Source organism: Cetorhinus maximus, chromosome 2, assembly GCF_964194155.1.
Source record: "Cetorhinus maximus chromosome 2, sCetMax3.hap1.1, whole genome shotgun sequence".
Taxonomy (NCBI): Eukaryota; Metazoa; Chordata; class Chondrichthyes; order Lamniformes; family Cetorhinidae; genus Cetorhinus; species Cetorhinus maximus.
In genome coordinates, this window is record NC_135880.1 from 183434523 (window position 1) to 183462408 (window position 27886).

The 27886-nt window shown below is 41.3% G+C and overlaps 1 protein-coding gene across 1 annotated transcript in view; it reads left to right on the forward strand.

The window, feature by feature from the left end:
* cntln (centlein, centrosomal protein) overlaps positions 1-27886 on the forward strand; it is a 395750-nt gene that overhangs the window by 269472 nt on the left and 98392 nt on the right. The window contains exons 20-21 of the mRNA XM_078530355.1: positions 12390-12593; positions 19625-19722. Of these exons, the coding sequence (XP_078386481.1) occupies positions 12390-12593; positions 19625-19722 (302 nt within the window). The remainder of the gene's footprint in view (positions 1-12389; positions 12594-19624; positions 19723-27886) is intronic.

Sequence of the window (27886 nt, forward strand, 5' to 3'; positions counted from 1 at the left end):
AACAGGAATGCTTTTTTCTTGTGATTAGACAGTGACATTTAGTATAGCATCAATCAGGGCAATATGTACACTCATAAAAAGGTTTCTCACTGAAGCAATGGAAGTACAGTGGGAGAGGCTCTCGGGCTTTATCAATACTGAGTAGTATATGGTCATGCTTAGGTTTAACCTATGTTTCCATACACATACTTCCATACATCATTAATTTGACATAGCCTTCATTGCAATGCATTATTGTGGAGAAGTTTGTATTTTGTCCCAGCTATTGGCATACATAGCTATGCTTAAGGGAAGTCACTATGAATTATGTTGCCTACAGAACCTATTTATAAAAATTCTGTTTTGTACGTGCACAAAAGAATGACTGACGACTGTTTAGTGTATGCTGCCAGTAACATAATTCCATTTCATAGAAGGACAATTATTAAAGTAGCATTTGCATCGGTCAGAATAGGAGCAGAGAATGGGTGAAAGAAAGCTCAGCAAACAAGTTTTACTTCAGCAGAACAAACTGGCAAAAAATGATGCTTGGGGACTGGAGGGCCTTGGCCTTTAGAAACTACTTATGGTGAGGTAAATGTAGGAAAAGCCCTTTCAATGGAAAATATTTATTCTTCCTGTGTTCTGTGTTTTTATTTGTTGAAAAAAAAATCTTTAGTCATAGTGTTTGCCCATAGAAGGGAGGAGATACATTCCCTAGCATTAATATCTCTGGCATTTCATCTCAACTCTCGCATTTCATGTCCTTTGTGTGTAATTTATAGTTAGTGAAAATAATAGACCACTTGTACCCAGTTTAAGTTATAAGATTATGAATGCAAAACCTGTGTTTGCAACAGAAGGCCCAGGGATGCTGGCTGCAAAGGCAGGTACAAAACACAGCACAGTCAATAGTATTTCAACATGTTTATTGATTCAGCATTCTCTTCAATTATTTAAAGGGAAATACAACTAGCTTGGTTTGTAGCACTGTGAAGGAAATGTCTTTTTGTCACTGTATCTCAGCTAACATTGCTTTCAAAATGTTTTTCTGTGTGGTCCTTTAAGCTATGGTCCAGCACAGTTGCAATCCAGGTTCAGCATTTTCAAGTGAACCATCTTGTAGTTGATGAACTCGTACGCTGTTTATGCTATGGGTGATTCCACAATTCAGATGCCACAGCCATTAGTTCAGTCCTGCATTTTAATTGCTTCACCATGCCCCTGCAATGAGTTAGCCCTTCGATTCTGCTTCTTGTGCATTCATTTTGAACCAAAATATTTATTTATAAACTCTGCTGTCACATTGAGAGACTTCATTGGGAAAACACGGGCCAGGAATTTACATTGGTCGGGCGGGTTTGGCGGGGAAAGAGCGCTTCAATCTCCCTGGGGCACGGAGCTGCCTCAGGGAAATTGAAGCACTTTTTAAAAAAATACATAAGGTCAGTAAAAATTTAATGAAACATGTATTGGGACATGTTTTTATTTTCAAAATAAAGTCTTTATTTCATCAGTATTAGCTTCAGGAAACCTCATCCCGCTCGTGGATGAGGTTTCCTAAAAGATGTAAATTTAAAGTTAATTAGTTCGTTAGTGGCCTTACTAGGCTTTTCAATTATTGGCGGGCGCACAGCTGACTCAGGCACACGCCCGCTGATATTGGATGACAATGTGTAATAACAATAAGGAATTAGAATAATTTAAGCAGTATGCATTCAAGCCTGGATTTCCCCCGCAGGCTTTGGGACACCAATATTATGACCAAATGGCAGCCCCGAGCCTGCACTTGCCAGCAGCAAGACCAGCTCAACAATCTTCCAGGAGGTGGCCACCTTTGGGTTTGCCGCCCTATTAAATGTGGCGAGCGGGCAGGCCCTTGATGCTTCAGGCCCAATCCCGCCTCCTCCCTTCTCCCCTCTGCCCTCCTCTCCCCCTCCTCCTCCTGCTCTATCTCCTCCTCCTCCCACTCCCCCTCCTCCACCCCCTCCCTCCCCATCCGCCCCCTCCTCACCCCATCCACTCGTCCACCCTTTCCCATCCCAACTCCTCCCCGCTCCCCCTCCCCTACCTCCCTCATCAACTTCTCCCCCCTTCTCATCCCCTCTTTCTCCTCACTCCTTCATCACCCACTCCCTCTCCTCCCCCTTTCACCCCCTTTCCCTCTCCCTTTCCCCTCCCTCCCCTGCCCCCGCCCCCAACCTGCCACATGGAAGCTGCCTCCATTGAGCTGCAGCCTCCATGTTTAAGCGGGGTTGGGGGTGGTCACTCTGCTGCCAGCAAAATGCCGGTGAAGCTGAAAAACCTCACTAATTTGGGCCTTAAACATCTTAATTGGCTGCCAGTCTCCATGGTGCAGTCAGCCGATCATATTTGCAGCCCGCCCTTGGGGAAAGCTCGCCAGTGGTAGGATTGTTGTGACTCTGCTCCCTGTCTTTTCCTGACTCTCCCGCCTCCAAGTCAGTACTGAGCTGGGGAAATTCAGCCCTCAAGTTCTAAACTGACACAGGAGTTCTGCTGAGACATCTAGATGGGTGAAAAATCAGAACGTACATTTTGAATACACAGAAGATGAATCTATCCTGCTCACTTGAAATATCCTGTTTCGTTTCAAAGAACCATTTTGCAAGAAGCACATTTCACTGTGTAAAGGTACAGTTTCTTAAGTTATATGGCTTGGGAGATTGACATCTTTGACAACTAGTTGGCCACCTGTTAGCTTGACCTTGTAACACAGTAATATACCTTAAGTATCACGTTTCCCTTTAAACATACATATTCGAATACTATCATCCACAGAAGATGACAGCAAGGAGATTTGCCAGTTGATTATTAGCAATTATAAGGACTGGTATAGAGGTGGGGTAGATTTTCTGCCCATTGACTGATTGTGAATGGAAATGAACAAGTCATTGTACAATTGTCATAGTCCCATTTCTTTAAAACACTGCTGTAGAGAGCTGGTATGTTATTTCACTTTAGTTTGGCACAACAGTTTAGCCCTGAGGAATGAATGCTTATTAGCAACTTAAGTTGAAATATTAAAATATTACAAAATAAAATTTATAAAAGAAATTTATAGAGCACAAACTATTAGTAATGAATGTACCTTGCTTTTCAAGGAACCAATATTTTAACCATTATGGTTACTATGAGGTTTTTTGACTTTATTTTGACATGTGAAGGACTAATTCTAAGTAGAAATTTCTGTGCATTTTTGGTATGCACTTAAATGGAGTAAGTTGTATTAAATATACATTCCAATCTTCAGGTTTTTTTAAGAGGTTCCGTGTTCATCTGCAGCATGTGTTTAAGTATATAAAACTGGATTTACGGCTCCACTGTGTCAGGCAAAGTCGTTTGAACAAGATGTTCCGCTACATATAACATAAATAATGAACCTTTTGCACACATTAATAGGATGATGCCTTGAAACCCTGTAATAATTTTGACATTTTTGTTCTTGTGATGGGTAGGTCTTAGTCTTGTAATTTGTTGATCTATTGGGAATATAATTATGGTTAATTGGTAAATAAGACACAGTCAAACAACGATGAACCAATCTTTTGTTTACCCTGTTAATATCTGATACAGTTTACATTCACAAATTCAACTCATTTACAAAGGTGTGAAGTTCTTTCTCCATAATTTGTTAAATATTATATCTAAATGTCATAGAAATTCATATTTATCTGTAAATATTTCTATATAAATATTGGCTTAAGATAAAGGAAACATCTTAAACAAGCACTGTTTTCTCATGTTCATGTTTAGACCCAGTTTCCATAACCATGATCAGTTTCTTTAGGAACTGAAACCTGTATCTTTATTTTCTGCCATGTAATGGGCTAGCATAACAACTTTAATAATTAGCCCTCAACTGCAGTAAATGGCCCATGGATAATGTATGGAATGAGATTAAGTAGAATAATATAAATTACATTTTAAAAATAGGACCGAGAAAATTAGAGGAAAGTAAATAATCAGAATGAATATTTTTTTCCATGTTGCAGTTTTATTTTAGTATTGTGGTAGTTTAAGATTGTAGTAAATATTTTTCTAATGTTTGATTGACTTTAACACTCTAATATTAGCATTATTTATGGCATTTCGGTGTGTGAGCTGAAAACTTACACTACTAGATGGCAACCTGAGAGTTGCCCATTATCTCAGTTAATTTTAATGTTGGTGCTGTTTCGCACACGAGAGTAAAGATATCTGATCACTGCCTTATAGATATTGAAAGTGGATTAAATAGATATTCAAACAAATCAGTCAGATGATCAGTTTTCACACCAGTGAAAATAACTTATACTCTATGGGGGGATAAACCCTCGGCCTGTCACAGGAGGAATTTTATACTTGATGTAATGACAATATGATAAAATGATAAAGGATATATGTTAATTTTAGTTTTAATTCTAGATTTTATTTGACGTCAATCTCAATCTAGTTTTTCCTCTTCAATATGTTCTATTGTAACTTTTATTTTACCCTAAAATTTACCAAATTGTGTCATATTCAATATAAATTATAGGCAACTGTTGATAGAGCCTTTGGTTGCTTTTACCTTGAGTGGTTCTGAAATTATTGGCATTCCAGTTGGTTATTCTCTTTGAGCCTTGTCAAAGAATGAAATCTGTTCAACAACTGACAGAACAAAGAGACAACACTTGGAATGTTTAGAAGCTACAGATTTAGTTAGTGTTTTATTATACTGTAACCAAGTCTACCAGTTTGAAAAATCATAGTGCTAACTTCTGCAATTGAAGACTTGGAGCTGAATTTTTATACCCCGAACAGGACAGGCGCAAAGTTTTGCGCCACTGGCTGTCATGCCGCTTCCCCTGCTCCATCCCCGCCCCTTCCCTGGCCATTTTCCCAAGGGGGTGGCCCTGCCTCTTGAGGTACTTAAAGGACTATTGATGCTTATTGTTGAAGGCTGACTGGAATTTTCCAGTCATCCTCCAGGGTACGCAGGGGACAGAAGGGCGCAACTGCCTGGAGGCAGCCTCCAGAGGACAGACTCGGGGACCAGCACTTCAAGCAGGCTTAGAGGCCCTCTTTAATAAAAATGAAAAGTGCTGGAAAGGTGTGGCAGCATCTTTGGAGCGAGAACTAGAATTAACATTTGGAGTCCAATGTGACTCTTCTCCGGAATCTGAGAACAGTTCCAAAGAGGAGTCATATTGGACTCAACATTAACTCTGTTTCCCTCTTCACAAGATGCTGCCAGATCTGCTGAGTTTTTCCAGAACTTTCTAGTTTTTATATTAGAGGCCCTCCTTGCCTGTCTGGGTTCAGCCGCAGTTGCAGGCCGCCCTGTCAAACAATTTTCCCCTCAATTGTGGCCTTGGCTGCAAAGGCCTCTTTTAATTTTAGATTTTAAAAAACTTGGAGAGTACATCTTAATCTTGGGATACCCCCTCCCTCACTTGCCGGCCATCTCGTCCTGCTGTTGCTTTCAAGCTGGAGGGCCTCCTATTGGTTCCCAAGCTTCGAGAGCCCACCCACCATCCTTAATTAGATGGCAAGCCTGCACTCTGGCCATTAATTGGTAAATTGGAAAACTACAAGTGAGTGTCTGTTGCCCACACGTTTTGGGCTTCTGACCCACATCTGAGCCTGACAGAGGGGTCCTGAAGCCCACAGGGGAAAATCCTGTCCTCAATATCGCTATGTACCACACAGATCTTATTTGATAACATGGACTGAAATTGTCAGAAGAAGCTACACTTCTTCTCAAATGCTAACAGTTTAGGATTAAATAGAATCAAAGATTTACAGCTAAAACCACAATTTATTTTCAAAATTTAAATTAACCAATGCTTAGGACTCTGATGCCTTATTAACAGTATGTTGCCTGTGAACTTGAAAGCAGGAGGTTTACATATTGATCTATAAAGCAGGAAAAAATAATGTAATGTGGGAGTAGTAGCATAAGGCTTAAATGCAATGTTGAAGCATAATTTAATTAAATGATGCTATTAATTGATGAACTAACTGGAAACTTTTTTAGGCTGTCTTGTTTTATTTCAAGTTCAGTATTACTCAGTGATTGGCAGTGCTGATGAATATTATACCTATACAATCAGATGTTATAGATTGTAAGTTGTTTTAAAGTGAGAACATTGCTTCTATTATGCGCGTTTTTTAAACTGTTAGTTCAGCAGTTCACTCATAAAGACTAGTTAATAGGGTGCAATTTTGTGCAGAAATCCAGCTGTAACACTGCACCAGAGAACAACGTTGCTTCTTTTCCATGCACTTTATGCAGGGAACCATTCTTGTGCTTCGTAACGGAGAACAAAGGTTAATTTTTATCGTCAAGTTATTGAGTTCAGGATGTTGCAATGATCTCACATTATTCAGAATACACTGCTTAAGGGTGAAATAATGATCTTCACTCACCACCCCCTACTGCCAATCGTTGATTTACAAAATCCAACGCCACATTTCTCCAAAATTCCATTGCAAATTCTTCATAAAAGTTTGCTGATTTTGAGTAAGCTACTATTATAATTTTGCCTCCCAGCATGTGTCTTTCTCCTCCTGAAAAGACCATTTAAGCTGAGGTGCTGATCAGAGGCCAACAAATTGGCCACTTGTCCTTTCTTCTTGCAGGAGCCTGTAAAATGTGTATTTCTGGTTGTTTGATTGGAGAAATCACATGGCTTTATCCTGCCATTGCCTGACATCCACATGCATATTTCTATCACAAGTGTCAGTGAATAATAGGGGCCTCAGCTTTTTTACAATTTATATAAATGCTTTGGGCGAAGGGATCGAAGGTATGGTTGCTAAATTTCCTGATGACACAAAGATAGGTAGGAAAGTAAGTTGTGGAGGAGAAATAAGGAGGCTACAAAGGGACGTAGAAAGGTTTAAGTAGGTGGACAAAGACCTGGCAAATGTGGTATGATGTGGGAAAATGTGAAATTGCCCGTTTTGGCAGGAAGAATAAAAAAGAAGCATATTATCTAAATGGTGAGAGATTGCAGAGATCTGAGATGCAGAGGGATCTGGGTATTCTCGTGCATGAATCACAAAAAACTAGTATGCAGGTACAGCAAGTAATTAGGAAAGCTAATAGAGTGTTATTGTTTATTGTGTGGGGAATTAAATACAAAAGCAGAGAGGTTGTACTCCAGTTATATGGGGCATTGGTGAGACCACATCTGGACCACTGTGTACAGTATTGATCTCCTCATTTAAAGAAGCATGCAAATGTGTTTGAAGCAGTTCAGGTTTACCAGACTCATACCAGGAATAGGATGGTTGTCTTATGAGGAAAGGTTGGACCAGGCTAGGCTTGTATTTGCTGGTGTTTAGAAGAGTAAGAGGCAACTTGATTGAAACATAAGATCCTGAGGGGCCTTGACAAGGTGGATGTGGAAAAGATGTTTCCTCTTGTAGGAGAATCTAGAACTAGGGGTCACTATTTAAAAATAAGGGGTCACCCATTTAAGACAGAGATGAAGATAATTTTTTTTCTCTGAGTCGTGAGCCTTTGGAACGCTCTTCCCGAAAGGGTGGTGGAAGCAGAGTCTTTGAATATTTTTAAGGCAGAGCTAGATAGATTCCTGATTAACCTTTCACCCCCTTGTTATCGGGGTAGGCAGGACTGTGAGGTTGAGGTTACATTCAGATCAGCCATGATCAGATTGAATGGCGGAGCAGGCTCGAGGGGCCGAGTGACCTACTCCTGTTCCTAATTCATATGTTCGTATGAAAATCAGAAAGCATAACATTCCCCATCACCATCCATTTATTTTTCTTACTGCCGCTAGCCTGAGCACTCGGCCCAAATGTCAGCCTTGCTCTAGCTAATCAACTATCCTTGCACAGAGCACGGAGTGAATATAGGATCTTCTGCTCTGAAAACATTTGACTCTAAAACACCAGAGAACTCCAGCTATTAAAATTTACAAAAAAGTCAAATTTGGAGCATTCTCCTTTTCAAGAAAAAACCAAAGCATAAAAGTAGCATTATTGTGTTCCATACCTCAAGATATTTAATACTCCAAAATGTTTCATGCAAAATTTATTGAGAAAATGGCAAAATCTTTGAATTGAGTGGAGTACATTTTCTCAATAGGGTACAGAGGAAGAACTTAGTTGGAAATATTGCTCCAGGGGAATTAGAAGTATTTTTGTTATAAACTACTCCCTTTAAAAAGGCTCCTACAGCATATGTGTACACACACACACTCGTGTGCAATATTAAGCAGTCTTTCATGATGTCGTTCACATTGTGTGAGAGGATTCACTGTTTCCTAGCATGAGGTGTTTATGCCACTTAAGGCAAAGTATCAAGGCTGCACAGATATTAAGTTACTTTACAAATAAATCTAAATACAGCATTTGGGAACTGTTCTTGCTTAACCTATTTTTTGTAAATGAAGGTTTTGTCAGTTTTTGATGTTGTAGATTAAGCTAGTTGTGATGAATGCCACATAACCCGGAGCCACACACATTTGTATGTAGCTGCCTATGTTGGTAGGGTGAGTTCAAAACTCTGCTGATGGATAACACCAGATAAGTGACTGTCCCTCAAAACTGAGTGATAGTTGGTATGGCTGTGCTATTTTGACTGATCAGTAATGGTGCACAATAAATGGATATCTGAAAATTGCCAAGTAACATTGTACAGGTTTATGATATTTTGCACTGTTCATGACTGTCATTCTTGTTGTCATAACTTCTCTCTGCCAGTTGCATATTAACTATACTTCTGTATGCTTCCAAGATTGTGTACTTTCATGTCACTCATTTCTCTCCATCAACTGGTACATCAATGAACAACTGGCTGAGAATTATTTTGAGTAGGTTTTATACATAGGAACACAAAAATTAGGAGCAGGAGTAGGCCATTTGGCCCATCAAATTTGCTCCACCATTTGATAAGGTCATGACTGATCTGATTGTGGCCTTAACTCTATCTTCCTGTCTACCCCCATACCCTTTGACTCTCTTATCAGTCAAGAATCTGTCTAACAGCCTTAAAAGAATATTCAATGACCCTGCCTCCACTGTTCTCTGGGAAGTGAGTTCCATAGACTAAAGAGAAGAAATTCCTCCTTGCCTCCGTCTTAAATGGGAGACCCCTTAAGTTTAATCAGTGCCCCCAATTCTAGTGTCTCATAAGGGGCCAACTTATCCACCCTTCCCTCATAAGACAACTGCTTCATCCCAGGAATCAGCCAAGTGAACCATCTCTGCACAGCTTCTAATGCAGTTGTATCCTTTCTTAAATAAGAAAACCAAAACTGTACACAGTACTCCAGATGTCACCTCATCAAGGCCCTGTGCAACTGTAGCAAAGCTTCCCTATTTTTATACTCCATTCCTCTTGCAATAAACAACAACATTCCATTTGCCTTCCTAATCACTTGCTGTACCTGCCTAACTTTTTTGAGATTCCTGTACCAGGACAGCTAGATCCCTCTGTACCACCGAGTTCTGCCTTCTCTCTCCGTTTAACTAATTTGCTGCCCTTCTATTCTTTCTGCCAAAGCGGACAAGTACACATTTTCTGACATTATACTCTACCTGCCAAATTTTTGCCCTCACTTAATCTGTCTATATCCCAACGCAGATTCCTTATGTCATCTTCACAACTTACTTTCCTACCTATCGTGTCGAGAGCAAATTTAGCAACCATATGTTCCTTCCTCCAAGTCATTGGTATAGATTATGAACGGCTGAAGCCCCAACACTGATCCCTGTGGCACTCCAATATTTCAGTCCTAAATTCTAGTTTGTATTTGTTCATGTGTTTATAGTGTTTTCAAAGTATTTTTTGGCTGATAAAATGTGTTACAACATAGTAATTAGCAGGAGTTGTTAGAAAGATGAGTTATCAATTGATAAATTGTATAACCACAAATTATTTCATGCTGAATTGCATCAACAATACTGCAATAGTTAATTCCTCTTGTATGACAGTCATTACTTATCAGATGTACACTGACAGTATCCAAAGTGGCATCTGTTGCCAAAAACTGGACAAAAACAGAATCAAACTGCCACGTATAAATCAAAACACTATCCATTATGAATAATAACAAATACCAGAGACTTTTCAGGGCTGTAATCTAATATCTGGGTTTACATAGTAGTTGTGAAGTGCTCAAGATTTAATTTTGTGGTCTACAACTTCACTGGAATCTTGCCTTACAATCAGATTCATTACTCTTCATGTAGCATTGCAGAACTTTAAATATCTTGTATTCAACCAATTCAATTGTTTAATAATACTAAAATGCCTGCTTGTCACAAATGTTATTGATGCTTGGTGTTGGATGAGACTATATATTCTCTCCCAGAGCTGAGATCATTGAAGGGTGTTACTTCACACATTGAAGCCAAACACACCAACAACTTTCAGTTAAAAGCAACATTTGGTTTACTTGGAATTAGATCTAAAAGTAAACACTAGATATTTGCCACATTCTTGTCATCTTAATATAAATATTACATTTTTAAAAGTAAGCATAATTCTGCCCTCTTAAACTCAGCATTTTTTTTTAAACCAGAGAATTTACAAAATCTAATCCAATCCTTTACTGTCAGGTTGTCTCGATATTTTTATCCAGTGAATAGATGTACCGTGTAATCCAGAAAGATCTTGGCAGGCCACCACATTTGGTATTAATCAGTACAGGAGGAAGGTACTGCAATGACCCTCAATGCTGCTGGGATAAGAAGGGGTAAAATCCACCAATTTCCAACTATTGATTGTTAGTCATTAGCCCCCACTGGAAGTGCTTGTGTGTGGATTGAGTGAGGACAGGGAGAGGTTTGGCATCGATAACTCTGTGCCAATCCTCACTGTCAGGCTTTTTACATGAGTAATGTCCACCCTGGAGACTCTTACTATTACAAAATATTGTGGAGCCTATACACAGTATCCTCCATTATAATAAAATATATTGTTAGTTGTTGAATATGATATCCTTTTGCAGTTTTCAGTGCTATACTTCTTGTAAACTGTAATTTTGCTTAAACAAATGGAGAGGAACAATGGCTTACAAATAATTCCAGCCAATGTTTTCAGTTCCATTGAGTAAAATAGTGCATACTTTTTGTGTACACAACAGGACAAAGCTTCATCACCAGGATTTGCCTCTGGGCTTTTTCATGATCAGGCCCTGTAACTTCAGGGAACCCCAGGTTAAGTGACATAAACATGGTGCTTGCCAGTCTCTCTTTGAAGTTATGTCAGATGATCGGCAGAAGCCACGAGAAAATTTCTGGCAAATGTGTTAGATGGTTAAGTATCACAGTCCGCAGATAGCTACATAACATTATGAAGTGAAGAGACTTGCTTTCTAAAAGTTTAATTTTCTTTCTCTGAGTTACCATTTAGAAGTTGCTTCTGCTAGAAATGCTCTAGATTACATTATAATCATGATAGATGCAATTTCTGAGGTCTCTGAATTTCCTGAAAATTCCTGCTTCTAAGCCCACAGTGAGATCACAGTGCATTCTTGCGCACTTGCTTAATTTGGGAAAAAGATGAGGGGAGTTCGATAATTTAGTTAAAACTGATTTAAGAGGTGTTAAAAGTGATGTAGAAGAGGACTATGTTTGGATAAATTCATAAACACAATCACCTACTCCTCACATCAGGGTTGGGGGTGGCAGGGAAGAACTACAACTTCAGTCATTGCTGAGCTCTCTCTCACCTCAGTGCTCACCTCAGTTGACCTCTGCGCCCAGCTCAACAGTGCATTGGCCTCAGTGCCCGTCTCCATGGCAGCACTAACAGAGGCCAGGCAGCATGTTGCTAACCTGCCTCTCAGATGGATTTGATAAATACATACTGCATTGTTCTGCAAAACACTTTAAGCTGCTTAAATATTGTCAGTATGAATAGATGTTATGGCTTGATTATTTACTCAAGTTAATCAGTAAGAAAAATGTTTTAATAATAAATGTCAACTAAGCTTAAATGCAGCCTAGCTGGAGCATCAGTACAGTAAATACTGCATCTTTAAAAGAAAACTACCTTCTCGACCCTACCTATTCTTTCCTTATAGGTTTCCTTCTGTCATTCCATTTCTAGTGGAATTGCAAGGGTATAGTCTTGAAGACCTCTGCGATTCCATAATTACAATGAGATGGTGCAGGACAGCATTTATGCCATTCCTCTTCAGTACCCTGCTTTTATGTGTAGGGAATTATGTCTTTACTTGATTCTTCCTCAAGTGGATATTCCAACTGAGATTAGTAATTCAAATTTCAAAGTACTGCAGCTGTAAACCCATGTTCTTCCCACAACACACCAGTGTATTTTGCTACTTAACAGTTGACACAGCTTGGTTAAATATATTTTGTATGCTTTGTGTACATATTTTGCAAATTAGATTGCTTTTTGATGACTGAACATTTTCACTTACAAACAGAAGTTAACGTTTGACCTCACGGAGCTGCAGCACCAGAAGGATGCACTGGACAAAAGGTTGAATCAAATGGCAGAGCAACAAGCTCCTGTCACAAGGTCAGCAGATGAGAGTTCATCTTCAGCTTCCAGCCGTGCTTTTACCAATTCAGTTATACCTCACAAACCTATGGAAACAGAACTGAAACAGCTGCAGAGTAAATTGAAGGTTAGTGGACGAACTGTTCTGTATATTTTCTTTACTGCGATATTTTCAACAGGTTTTCTGTTTTTGTCATCCGAATCAAAATGATTATTGTTTGCAATTCTACCACGTGCAAACTTGGTACTGGAAATAAGCAACAGCCAGTAATATTCATTTCATACTTCTCACCCCTTAGGTTAGGTACTTTAGATTTGGTCTGAGGTCAGAGACAGGAAGGTGTGACTGTGAATGAGGCAGGCATGGAGATGCAGATGGTCACAATAGAGGAAAGTCAGCCCCTGCAGCTGTCCAACAGTTCAAGGTTCTTGCAGCTTGTGTGAATAAGAGCAGGGACTGCAGGAGAAAATTGCACTGAGAAAATTGACCATGGTACCATGGTTCAAGGAGCCATTCAAGTGGCGGAAGTAAAAAGGAATGTAGTTGTAGTCGAGTACAGTATACTTAGAGGGATAGATACTGTTCTCTGCAGCTGTGCGCACGAGTCCCAAAGGCTGTGTTGCCTGCCCAGTGCCAGGGTTAAGGACATGTCCTCCGGGATGCAGAGGAACTTGGAGTGGGAGGGGAAGGATCCAGTTGTTGTGGTCCATGTGGGTACCAATGACATAGGTAAGACCAAGAAAAAGGTTCTGCTGAGGAAGAATGAGCAGCTAGGGGATAAATTAAAAAGCAGAACCACAAATATTTAAGGCTAAGATAGACAGATTTTTGATCTCTGAAATAATCAAGGGATGTGGGGAGCACACAGGAAGTGGAGTTGAAGCCTAAGATCAGCCATGATCATATTGAATGGCAGGGCAGGCTTGATGGGCCATTTGGTCTTCTCCTGCTCTTATTTTTTATGTTCCTAACTAACAAAAGAACTGTGGCTCATTGCATTTCTCAGAAACATCCCAACACATTCACATAAAATGAAGTTGACTTTTAGAACACCCAGGCCATTTAGCCATCGTGTCTGTGTCAGCTTTATGATAGAGAAATCCAAAGCAAATCCGGCTGCCTCATGCTCTCCCATGTTTTACTGCACCTTAACAGTACCAAATTATATTTATATAACATCATTAATGTGGACAAACACCCCCCGACACTTCAAATCTGAATTAATTTTCAAGTAAAAGTTCAGCGGTTTTTTTGCCTCAACTTATGTTACTGGACTTATAATCATGAGACATAAGTTAAAATCCCACCATGGCAGCTGAGGAATTTAAGCTAACGAAATAAATACTTCTGGAATAAAAAATGAGGGTTAGGTAATGGTGACCAAGAAATTACCTGATTGTCATAAAAATCCATCTGGTTCACTAATGTTCTTTAGGAAATGTTCCCACCTGGTCCCACCTATATGTAATCCAGACCCACAGCAATGTGGTTGACTCTTAACTGCACTTCAGAATGGCCTAGCAAACCACTGAATTGCCAAGAAGGTGGTTCATTGTTGATGGTGTGTTAGTTTTGTTATCAATGTTAAGGCATTACAGGTGAAGGGCATTGATTAAGTTGTCATGAAGAGATATTAATGTCTATAATATTATTGGAAATTATTTTTTAAAATAGAGTTCTAGTGGGACCTGTGTCAAAGTGTGTGCCTGTGTGTGTCTTAATTGGATTAAAGCCAGCTGGTCTGGGTGTTTTGATGTATAGTAGTTTTGAGATGTTAATTAGGTAAACGTAAGGAGGATAGAAAGTAAAGTGTAAATTTACAATTGTTATAAGGAACCATTCAAGACTGCGGGTGAAATCTTATACCTAGCTAGAAGACGCCAAGCAATGTGTTTATTTTTTTCAGCTTACTAATAAAATTGGTGGAATGAAAGGATGTTATTGTATGAAGAGGTGAAGTTAAAAGCCTAGTGATACAATGGAAAATTTGCATTCAAAGAGAAAGATATGTATAAAGGAGAAAGGAGATTGAGTGTAAGGGAGAGGCATTTTAAGATCCAACAAGTGTGAGAAGCCTTCAGCCTGTAAGCCTCAAGCTGCTGCCTACAAGGACCCAGAGCTGAAAGAAACTCATTTTGAATTGAACTGTCCAAGGTGTGCTTTGCCAGGTGTCTGTTTAAATCTATGCGATTTACTGTTGCCTTAACAGGGGTGTAACTGAAAGTCAGATTAATTAGGGGATTTTTGTAGTTATTATAGTAGTAATTTGGTAGACGTATGTGTTTACAATCTTTCTTGTATTAATAAATGTTTAATTTAGTTTTATAAAAAAACCTGTTGAGACTTGGTGGTCTTATTACTACTGAATTCAAAGCCTGCATCTCAAAACATACAAATTGCAAAAATGGGCTCTGACAGTTGTTTCAAGTTTCCCTCTGGGATTTGAACAACTCAGCCTTTACCATTGGCTGTGTCATAATATAAGTACCTTGACCACATATAAAGAAAGACTTACACACCTGAATGACACAGTTGATAACACTTCTGTTTTTGTGCTGTAAGATCTGGGTTTAAATGCTCTCCAGGATTTGTTGACTATGAAATGAGAGTTTATGGAACTGAAAGCAGCTTGTTAATTAGCCTCCAAAATTCTTTTGCTACTCTACACCTTTCTCCAAGGGTGAAAAGAATGTGTAGGCATGACAAACAATCTATAAAGGAAGACTGCTGGGCTACAGGGTGTTGGTTAGGGAAGAGGCAGATATATGTAATGTTGCATTCTGTAAATAAATCTAGTATTAAGTAAAAGATTGGCATCTGGTTTCCTGTTTCACCATCTGACTTCAAAAGGAATTAACAATCAATTTAGGGTGGGCAATAAAGGCTGGCCTTGCCAAGGATATCTGTGTCCTGTGAATAAATAAAAAAAATACATTTCCTTTTGACATAATGTCCCATCCAGGAGACATATATATCCACGTCAGCCTGGCTACTTAATAAATTTTTTTTTTTCTGTTTTTCAAAATGGACAATGGTTAGGCTGATAAAATGGCTGCAGCTGATCACATGTTTGTAGTTCTGGAAGATTCAAAGCTGTTCCAATGGATAAAGGCTACCTCATCATCCTCCTGGAATGTGACTTGTATAAACATTCCAGCCAAGTCAACACGCATGATTCGTAGAAGATACGTCTGCACCAGCCAGTTCTGGACAAAGGCAGAGCTGTTTGGGACTCGTCATCTCCACTGTTGTACTATTGGTTCTTCAGTTTCCTGCTCAAAACACAATGTGTTGTCGTTAGCTGAATAGCACGACCCAAAAACTACCCTGTCACATAACCGAAACCTGAGCTGTTAGAATTCCTTTAATTATACAGCTTTTGAACTTTAACTTCAGTAGCGGTTTAACCTCCGAAGAGAGCCAGACTCCAGGCTATAGCAACCTCCCTTTGACCTCCATCTCAGGCTCTGATCTCCAGAAGGAACTCTGTATTTCACCTACAGAGTGAACCAATAATCAGGATACAAGAATACTTTGCTGCATCTTCAACGGACTCAACCTGCAACAGAGTTCCTAGGACCAAGACCAGGAATTCTGCCAGACAAAGCCACCTGAAAGAACCTTCATTGCACATTGACTTACTGGACTCTAGGCTCGCATGAAACTATAATTCTTATTTTTGACGTGGTCTTTTCCCTGAACCCTTTTCTTTCCCTTATCCCTCTTTTACTGTAAGAATGTAAAAGCAGCGGATGTTGTGAAACCCCTTCCCATGTTTTGTGTGTGTGTGTGTGTGTGTGTGTGTGTGTGTGTGTATGTATAATAAACTACCCCTCTTAGTTTACCTTATCTTGACTTTGCTGTGGGATTATTAATAGAGGATTGAATAACTCCAAAAATGAAGGGTTGGGGAAAATACGCCACCCCTTATAAAGGGGGGAAATCAAAAATCAAAAACACTTTGTTGTTTACGGATGAATAGTGAGTAGAGAAATCAGGGCTGTTTAAATGAATCCCCCTCCTGTCCATTACAATAGTTTTCCACTTTCCAGCTGCTGCATAAAAGGCCTCAGCTTCTTTCTCTAAGCTCTCAGTGGCCCTTGTCATTGACCCCCCCCCAGTCAGAGCTAACAGCCTTTCCCTGTACCCATCATAACCTTTAATAATTTTAAAACACTCAATTAGATCTCCTCTTAACCTTCTATGCTGTAATGGGAATAATCCCAATATCTAAAGTCTCTCCCCATAACTAGTTTCACATCACTGACTTTATCCAGGTGAATGTACACTGCACACACTCTATGGCTTCAATATCCCTAGAATAGAGTGCCCATATCTACCCACAGCAATGCAGTTGTAGCCTAAATGGCGTTTTGTGCAAGGTTATCATTGCTTTTTTACTCTTGTATTCTGTGCCCTATTTGTGAAACTCAAAATGCTGTTGACCTTTATTGATGGCTTTATTTACTCCTGGTCATCATTTCTTCCTTCCACGAGAACATACACAATTCTGTCAATTACAATGGAGCATCATCAGATGCTTTCAAGATCAGTAGTGGGGTAAAGCAGGGCTGTACAAACTCTCTTTGGCGTATTTTCTCCATGCTGCTATTTTACAGTTTTGACGACTCAAATGAGGGCGTCTACCTGCATGCCAGAGCTGATGGCAGGCTGTTCAACATGGCAAGACTGCGCGTCAATACCAAAGTTGTAAAGTCCTAGTCCGTGATTTGCTGTTTGCTGATGATGCTGTGCTGGCATCCCATACTGAAGTTCACTTGCAGCAGCTTGTAGATCAGCTCTCCTAGGCCTGCAAGGTATTTGGACTGACAATCAGAGTCAGGAAGACCAAAGTTATGGGCCAGGACATAAAGACTCCACCTTCCATCAACATTGACAGACTCACTCTGCAGGGAGCCAACAGCTTCACAGGATCAATGACTACCAGCAACCTGTCCCTGGACGCTGAAATCAGCACCAGGATTGCCAAGACTGCAGCTGTCATGACAAAATTGAGTGTGTGGATCAACGGCAAATTAATCGAAAATACAAAGCTCCATGTGTACTAGGCTTGTGTTTTCAGCACCCTCCCTTACAGTCGTGAGGTATGGACAATTTATGCAAGCCAAGATAAGTGGCTGAACAGCTTCCACCTCCGCTGTCTCAGATGAATGTTGAGCATTTCCCAGCAGTATAAAGTGCCAAATTTGGAAGTCCAGGGGTGTGCGGGGACCCCCAGAATGTCTGCTCTCGAGCCAGGAGCAACTCTGTTGGCTGGGTCATGTGAGCTGAATGGATGGTGACCCCATCCCCAAAGGCATGATGCTGTATGGCGAGCTTCAGCACGAGACCAACAGAGGTTGTTCACTCTAGAAGTTACATACCCTGGGCGCGATCCACCATCTCCCAAGATGGAAGAATGACATCAGCAATCTACCTTCACTCATATTTTCAAAGAATTATTCATTTGAACCCTTACTGTGTTTTCATCTACAGCCTTCAGCATATTTCATTGAGTGTATATCACCATTCCTTGTTTCTTCCCCAAAATGTATTACTGCGCTTTCCATACATTAAATCATGTTTTCAAGATCTTTGCAGATTCCACTAACCTGTATGTCTTCCTCAAATCTTTTGCAATCTTACAAGAGTAGGTGGTTCAGCAAAAGATAAGTATCGTCAGCAGATTACACCAAGGCCACATCATCTTGACTCAGCATTGATCCCTGGGATACACTCATTCCATCTCCCCATCTAATTCGTCTTCAGCCTGGACTGTCCCCCTTCCTGTTCCTCTCCCCTTTCCCCACGACCAGGATGTTGCTAATTATCTTCAGCTACATTGCCTAAGGTTAGACTCAAGGCATCTCTGGAACTCCGCTTTCAGGTCCCAGTGTAAACATCAGCCACCTCAGTGAGAAAAGAGAATCACCACCTTATAGAAAACTATTAGGTGCAAAATGAAGAAAAATTAAATCTATGTTTTCCTTTCTGTTTCACTTACATTTTTATATATTTTCTGCCTGGTTTTCACAGCACACCCTGTGTATTGTAGTTCCACATAAGCATGGTGGAATCTACAACTCTCATGATTCATCTATCTGCCAAACAAATCCCAGTTCTATAGCTTCCCAGTTCTGTTTTTACCTGATTGCCATGTGATGTGGGTTGTCATGATGTATTTTGGGTATTGATTCACAGAAGGGTGAGTTACAACACCCAGATCATGCTCTCTCCCCTGTCTCTTGCTCTCAGTCTCTCAGGCCTTCTGTTTCTATCTGTCTCTTTCTCTGTATCCATATCTCTCTTGCTCCCTTTCTCTGTCACTTTCATTCATTGTCTGTGTCTTAAATATATTTACCCTCCAGAAATACCTGCTTCTCATTTCTGCCACTTGTCCTCTTAGTTTCATAAATAACAACATCATAATTGCTTGAAAATTGCAGTAGAGAAATAGACTGTTCAGCAAAACCAGTCCCTGTTGGTGTTTATCCTCCAGATGAGCAGTATCCTAATTCCACCTGTCTGCTTTGTTCCTGTATCCCTTTATTCCCTTTTCTTCAAACACCTATTTAATGTATTTTAAATGTTGACTTGGTCTCTGTTTCAATCACTAACTCTGCTGGTGCTTTCTGCACTTCCTGTTTAAAAATGTTTCTCCTTCCATCTGTCCTAAATCTCTTATATTTAATCTATGTCTCCTTGTTCTTGATCCCTTTACCATTGGAAACAATCTGTTCAATCTCTAGGCTTTCTCATTCCATCATAATTTTAAACAACTCTATCAAATCAACCTTTAATGAAAAATTTCTGGTATCCTTGAAGTAAATGAAAAAGTAAATAAATTATTCAATTATCATAGTTTCTAGCTATACTTGAGTAGAAAAGTAAGACAACAGAGAACACATCCTATCACTATATATATGCAAGAACTACAGATCTTTAAATATAATGGGAATCTACATCTAAAAAGTAAATTGTTGACAGGAATGAACTAAATAGATGTTGGTTGAAAATTAAAAATTATGCTTTTCAGATCTAACAAATTATCATTGAAATAATTTGAAGTACTATCAAAAATCACAAGGTCCCTTTTTTAAACAGACTTTTGTTTTCTTATCCCAACTAATTACTTTGTTCTTATTTTGTTGTCACAGAATGCAACAAATGAGATTTCAAAGCATTTAACTACCATCAAAATTCTGAAAGCTGACCACCAGGAAAAAGATGAACAGATTCGACAATTACAGGAAAGGTAGGAACAGTTTGTTGCGTTTGGCGCAACCTAGTGGTAGCCTTGTCTTAATGAAATAGTTCTGTTTAGATAAAACATTTATTTCTGTATTTCATTTAAGTTAGTTTCCAATAAAGTTAGAGAAAGGTGTGTATGGGACTAAAAAGGAACCATATGTGTTACATTGGTAAGTGTTTTAAAGATATTGAATGCAGAACAAACAATTGACATATTCTTTGTCTTAGATGCATATAATGAGTAAATGTGAATTTAGGAAGCAATAACAATTGGATTAGTAACATCCATCAATTTCATGATCAGGTAAGTAACATATGCTTCTTGATAATGGATGGAAAAGGTAAATCTCTATCCCTTCTTCAAATTAAACAAATGTTAGTGTCGTTGGCAAGGCCAACATTTATTGCCTATCCCTAGTTGAACCTTGAGATGCTGGTAGCTGACTGCTGCACTTCATGTTGTGAAGGCATAGTTCTGTTATATAGGAGTTCCAGGATTTAGAGCCAGTGACAATGAAGGAATGGTGGTGAATATGCAAGTTGGGATGGTGTATGACTTAGACGGAACTTGGAAGTGGTGATGCTGCCATCCACCTGCTGCTCTTGTCCTCCTAAATGGTGAAAGCCATGGGTTTGTGAGGAGTTGCTGAAGAATTATTGGTGAGTTGCTGCAGTGCATCCCATATATGGTACATACTGCTGCCACAGTGCGTCAGTGCTGGAGGGAGTGAATGTTTAAGATGGTAGATAAAATGTTGATCAAGCAGACTGCTCTGCCCTGGAATGTGTTGAGCTTTTTGAGTGTTGTTGGAGCTGCATTCATCCAGGCAAGTGCATCATACTCCTGACTTGTGCCTTGTTGGTGATGGGCAAGCATTGGGAGTCAGGAGGTGAGTTACTGGCCACAGAATTCCCAGCTTTTCACCTGCTCTTGTAGCCACAGTATTTATATGGCTGTTCCAGTTCAGTTTCTGGTCAGTGATAACCCCCAGGATGTTGATAGTGGGGGATTTGGAAACTGTCATACCTTAAACATTAAGGGGAATTGATTAGATTATCTCTTGTTGGGGATGGTTATGGCCTCCCATTTATGTGGCATGAATTACTTGTCAGTTATCAACCCAAGCCTGAACATTGTCCAGTTCTTGCTGCATGTAGCATATACTGCTTCAGTATCTAAGGAGTCATGGATGGTACTAAACACTGTGTAATCATCAGCGAACATCGCTTCTAACATTTTGATGGAGGGAGGATTATTGATGAAGTAGCTGAAGATGATTGGGCCTCGGACACTCCCCTGAGGAACTCCTGCAATGTCTTGAGGAACTCCCGCAGCGATGTCCTGGAACTGAGATGATTTACCACAGTTGTTTTCCTTTGTGACTCCAGCCAGTAGAGAGCACCCCCCCACCCCTCACTGCTGGTTCCAATTGACTTCAGTATCACCATGGTTCCTTGATTCGATCAAGGCCTTGATGTCAAGGGCAGTCACTCTCACCTCACCTCGGGCATTCAGCTCTTTTCCCATTTGTGGACCAAGGCTGTAATGCGACCTGGAATCAAGTGTCCCTGGCAGAACCCAAACTGAACATCAGTGAGCAGGTTGTTGCTGAGTAAGTGCCGCTTGATAGCACTGTCAGTGACACCTCCCATCACTTCAATGATGATTGAGAGCAGGCTGGTTGGACAGTATTTGGCTGGGTTGCATTTGGCTTGCTTCTTGTGGACAGAAGCTACATGAGCAGTTTTCCACATTATCGGGTAGATGCCAGTGTTGTAGCTGTACTGGAACAGCTTGGCTAGGGATGAGAAACATAAAAGATTTGCCCCAAAGGAGGCCATTTCACCCATCAAGCCTGTGTCATTTGATAAACGATCCCACTTCCAGCTCTTGGTCCATATCCCTGTAGGTTACAACACGTGCATTCCAAGTATTTTATAAATGCAATGAGGGTTTCTGCCCCTACAAAAATGTAAAAAAGGAGCAGGAGTAGGCCATTCAGCCCCTCAAGCCTGTTCCGCCACTCAATAAGATCATAGCTGATCTGTTTGTGTTTCGAATTCCACATTTATTCCCGATATCACAGAATCACAGAATCTTAACGGCACAGGAGGCCGCCATTTGACCCATCATGTCTGCACCGGCTCTCCAAATGAGCATTATGATCTAGTGCCATTGCCCTGCCTTTTCCCAGCACCCTTGTACATTGTTTCTATTCAAATAATCATCTAATGTCCTCTTGAATGCCTCGATTGAACCTGCCTCCACCACACTTCCGGGCAGTGCATTCCAGAACCAAACCACTCGTGTGAAAACGGTTTTTCTCACATCACATTTGCTTCGTTCGCAAATCACTTTAAATCTGTGCCCTCTCGTTCTTGATCCTTTTACGAGTGGGAACAGCTTCCCCCTATCTACTCCATCCAGCCCCCTCATGATTTTGAACATCTCTATCAAATTTCCCCTCAGCCTTCTTGTCTCCAAGGAGAACAGTCCCAACATCTCCAATCTATCCTCATAACTGAAGTTTCTCATCCCTGGAATCATTCTTGTAAATCTCTTCTGCACTATCTCGAATGTGTTCACATCCTTCCTATAATATGGTGCCCAGAACTGTACACAATATTCCAGCTAAGGTCTAACAGGTGTCTTATATAAATTCAGCATAACCTCCCTGCTCTTGTACTTTATGTCCCTATTAGTAAAGCCAGGATACTATATGTTTTGTTAACTGCTCTCTCCACCTGTCCTGCCACCTTTAATGATCTATGCACATATACACCCAAGTCTTTCTGCTCCTGCACCCCCTTCAAATTTTCACCCCTTATTTTATATTGTCTGTCCATGTTCTTCCTACAAAATGCATCACCTCACACTTCTCCAAATTGAACTTCACCTGCCACCTATCTGCCCACTCCACCAACTTGTCTATGTCCTCTTGAAGTTCCACACCATCCTCCTCACAGTCAACAACACTCCCAAGCTTCGTATCATCCGCAAACTTTGAAATTGTCCTCTGCACCCCAAGATCTAGATCATTAATATATATCAGGAACAGCAAGGGTCCCAATACCAACCTCTGATGAACTCCACTACAAACCTTCCCTCAGCCCGAAAAATATCCATCGACCGTTACTCTCTACTTCCTATTTTCCAGCCAATTTTCTCTCCGTGTTGCTACTGTCCTTTTTATTCCATAAGCAATAACTTTTCCCACAAGTCTGTTGTGTGGTACTGTGTCAAATGCCTTTTCAAAGTCCATGTGCACCACATCAACAGCATTACCCTCATCGACCTTTTCTGTTACCTTTTTAAATAACTCCAGCAAGTTAGTTAAACACGATTTCCCCTTTAGAAATCCATGCTGGCTTTTCCTTATCAACCCATATTTTTCCATGTGACTACTAATCCGAATAATTGTTTCTAGAACCTTGCCCACCACTGAAGTTAAACTGACAGGTCTGTAATTGCTGAGCTTATCCTTACAATCTTTTTTGAACAAGGGTGTAATGTTTGGAGTTCTCCAGTCCTCTGGTACCATCCCCGAGTCTAGGGAAGACTGAAAGATTATGGCCAGTGCCCCTGCAATTTCTACTCTCACTTCCTTCAATTGCCTTGAATGCATCTCATCTGGACCTGGTGCCTTGTCAACTTTAAGTACCGACAGTCTATTCAACACTTGCTCCTTATCAATTTTGAACCCTTCCAGTGACAGAGTTTCCTTGCCTGTCACCACGGCCTGGGTAGCATCCACCTCCTTGGTAAAGACGGATGCAAAGTATTCATTTAACACCTCAGCCGTGGCCCCTTCTCTATGTGTAAGTTCCCTTTTAGGTCCCTAATCGGCCCTACTCCTCCTTTTACCAACTTCTTACTATTTATATGCCTAAAGAAGACTTTGGGATTCCCCTTTATGTTGGCTGCCAGACTTTTCTCAATCCCTCTCCGCTTCTCTAATATGCTTTTCCAACTTCCCTTTGGACCTTCTGTATTCCTCTTGGTTCTCAATTGTATTTTCTACCTGACACCTGTCATAAGTGCACTTTTTCTTCTTTATCTTAATTTCAATCACCTTTTTCATCCAGGGAGCTCTGGATTTGTTTGTCCTACCTTTCCCTTTCGATGGAATATACCTTGACTGTGCCCGAACCAATATTTTTTGAAGAAGAGTCAAACAGACTCGAAACATTAGCTCTGTCTTTCTCTTCACAGATGCTGTCAGACCTGCTGAGTTTTCCCAGCATTTTTTGTGTTTGTTTCTTTTTGAAGGTTGTGCATTGTTCAGCTACAGTTTTTCCGACCAACCTTTCATTCCAGTCTATCTTGCCCAGCTTCGTTCTTGCCCCATCGAAGTCGGCTTTGTCCAGTTAATTATTTTTACTCTGGGTTGCCTATCATCCTTTTCTATCACCATCCTAAAATGTACAATACAATGATCACTATCTTCTAAATGCTTCCCCACTGACACTTGATCTACTTGGCCTGCCTCATTTCCACGCCTCATTTCCAAGAACCAGGTCCAACTTTTCTTGTTGGATTGGACACATACTGCTGTAGAAAATTCTCCTGAACACAATCTAGGAACTCTTGCCCCTCTCCACCCTTTACACTACCACTGGCCCAGTCTACATTTGGGTAATTAAAGTTCCCCCATTATAACTACTCTATAATGCCTGCACCTCTCTGTAACTTCCCTGCAGATATGTTCTTCTATGTCTTTCTCACTATTTGGTGGTCTGTAGACTACACTAGGCAATGTAATTGCACCATTTTGTTCCTTAGCTCTCGCCAAATTGATTCTGTCCTTGAACCCTCTGTGACATCCTCTTTCTCTGCACTGCAATGCTCTCCTAAACCAATACCGTCACCCCTCCTCCTTTCCTTCCTTTCCTATCTCTTCTGAACACCTTGCACCCGGGAATATTTAACACCCAGTTCTGCCCTTCCTTGAGCGAGGTCTATGTTATTGCCACAACATCATATTTCCAATCTGCGCCTGTAACTCCCCAATCTTATTTACTATGTTCCGTACATTCACATACATGCATAGTAACCCTGATTTAGATTTTGTTAATTTCTCCCTTACCCTGACTTTACCTATTAACTTACTATTCTCTATACTAGTGCTTTCTGTCCCTCCCAGTATTTTGTGCACCCTGGTATTCCTCTCTAATATTTTCTGTAGGTTCCCACACCCCTGCCGAGTTAGTTTAAAGCCCTCCCAACAGCACTAGCAAAACTAGGAACTCAGTCCCAGCTCTGTTCAGGTGCAACCCGTCAGGCTAGTACAGCTGCCATCTCCCCCAGAGCCAGTCCCAGTGTCCCAGGAATCTAAAGCCCTCCCTCCTGCACCATCTTTCCAGCCACGCATTCATCTGCTTTATCCTCTTATTTCTGTACTCACTTGGACATGGCACTGGGAGTAATCCAGAGATTACTACATTAGAGGTCCTGCTTGCTAATTTTCTACCTAGCTCCCTAAATTCTGATTGCAGGACCACATCTCCCTTCCTACCTAAGTCATTGGCACCATTGTGAACCACGACTTCTGGCTGATCACCCTTCCCCCAGAAGAATGTCCTGCAGCTGCTCTGTGACATCCTTGACCCTAGCACCAGGGAGGCAACATACCATCCTGGAGTCACGTCTACAGCCACAGATATGCCTGTCTGTTCCCCTAACCAATGAATCCCCTATCACCATAGTTCTTCCTTTCTTCTTTCTCCCCACCCCCCCCCCACACCCCGCACTCCTCTGAGGAACCAGCGCCCTCACCAGCTTCCAGAATGGAAAACCAATTTGTGAGCGGGTCTCCTGTACCACCTGCCTACTTCTCTTGGTCTGCCTGGTGGCCACCCATTCCCTCTCTGTCTCCAAGCCCTTAAGCTGCGGTGTGACCACCTCTCTGAATGTGCTATCCACGTAGCTCCCAGCCTCGCGGATGTGCCACAGTGACTCCAGCCGCCGCTCGAGCTTTGTAACCCGGAGCTCAAGTTTCTGCAGCTGACAGCACTTCCTGCACATGTGGTCATCCAGGACACCGGTAGCGTCCATGACTTTACACATATTACAGGACACACGTTCCACTTGACTGAGCTGCCGTGCCATGGCTTAACTCAACTTCCCTTAGGTTAACTTTATTCTACTTTGGATTATTTATATTACTTTATTATATTGGCCCTTAAATTTCCCTTATTCCTGGTGCTTCACAGTTAAATCCAAGTATAGGAACTTTAAAAATATTACATTTTTCTAATTTACTCACCAGTTCCTACTTACCAAGGCCTTCTGAGCAAAGGTAGAAAAAGAAAGGAGCACTTCCTCCCTTCTCACCGAACTTCCTCAGTCACCAAACTCCAACTGAAGCTCTCTACTATAGCCGAACACAGCACTTCAGTGCAGATTTTGATTCCCTTGCCTAACAAGAACCTATCTACCTCCGCCTTAAAAATATTAAATAACCACCCTCCCCCCCAACTACCTTCTGAGGCAGTTTCAAAGTTGCACAACCCTGTGAGATAAAAAATTTTTCCTCATCTCTGTCCTAAAAGGGCAAACCCTAATTTTAAAACAGTGCCCCCTAGTTCTGGACTCTCCCACAAGAGGAAACATCCTTTCCACATCAACTTTGTCGAGACCGTTCAAGATCTTATATACTTTAATCAAGTCACCCCTCACTCTTCTAAACTCCAATGGAAACAAGTCCTGTCTGTCTAACCTTTCCTCATAAAACAACCTGCTCATTCCAGTTATCAATCTAGTAAACCTCTTCTGAACCGCCTCCAACACATTTACATCCTTCCTTAAATAAGGAGACCAAAACGGCGCACGATATTCGAGATGTGAGGTGGAATTGTCCCAGATCTACACCAAGTGCGGTAGCGGGTGGGTAAAAGGACATTTTACCTGCAGTGGCGGCTTCTCACGCCGCATCATCCCAAACATCCTGCGCTGTTTCCACTGCAGGCAGGCTCCAATTCGTCCACCACACCGTCACCTCCCCACTTCGTCACGCCGGGCGCCACGTTTAAAGCACAGACACATGCGCACCTCTCAGTGCTTCCAGCATAGGACTGCTGCAGATAAGACATGGTCATGAAAGGTTTAGTGACGCGTCCCTCGAGTACCTTTTGGACACTGTGGAGGCCCGCCATGATGTTCTCTACCCCCATTCTGGCTGCAAAAGGGGTAACTACATTACCACTCCGGCTTGGTAGGCAATGGCAGCAGTGGTCAGTGTTAGTGCTGCACAGAAGAGGTTGGCCATCCAATGCAGATATAGAGGATAAATGATCTCACCTGTGCTGTCAGGGTAAGGCAACCATCTCATCACCCTAAACTCACTCAAGCCGACAGTCACTGTCATCTCACTCACTGCTAGCTCAGGGGACATCACCACTCACTCTTTCAAACACACCCTCATATCTCCACTTGACCTCATCTGCTCTGGAGACTGCCTCCTCAGCCCTCACCCTCTTGAGGACACTTGCACACATCAGCTTGTGCCCTCACACACACTCTGGGATACCCCCATTCCTTAGTGCAGACCTTACCCTGCAGCCTCTTCCCTTGCCTGAGATCGCTTCTCCCACTTCCCCAAGCAAGTCCTAGCCCTGCAGCTGTACAAAGCCACCCCCATCTTATCACAGAATCACAGTGCAGAAGAGGCCCCATGGCCCATCAAGTCTGCACTAACACGTGAGAAACACCTGACCTACCTACCTAATCCCATTTACCAGCACTTGGCCCATAGCCTTGAATGTTATGACGTGCCAAGTGCTCATACAGGTACTTTTTAAAGGATGTGAGGCAACCTGCCTCCTCCACCCTCCCAGGCAGCGCATTCCAGACCGTCACCACCCTCTGGATAAAAAAGTTTTTCCTCATATCCCCCCTAAACCTCCTGCCCCTCACCTTGAACTTGTGTCCTCTTGTGACTGACCCTTCAACTAAGGGGAACAGCTGCTCCCTATCCACCCTGTCCATGCCCCTCATAACCTTGAACACCTCAATCAGGTTGCCCCTCAGTCTTCTCTGCTCCAATGAAAACAACCCAAGTCTATCCAACCTCTCTTCATAGCTTAAATGTTTCATCCCAGGCTACATCCTGGTGAATCTCCTCTGCACCCCCTCCAGTGCAATCACACCCTTCCTATAATGTGGCCAC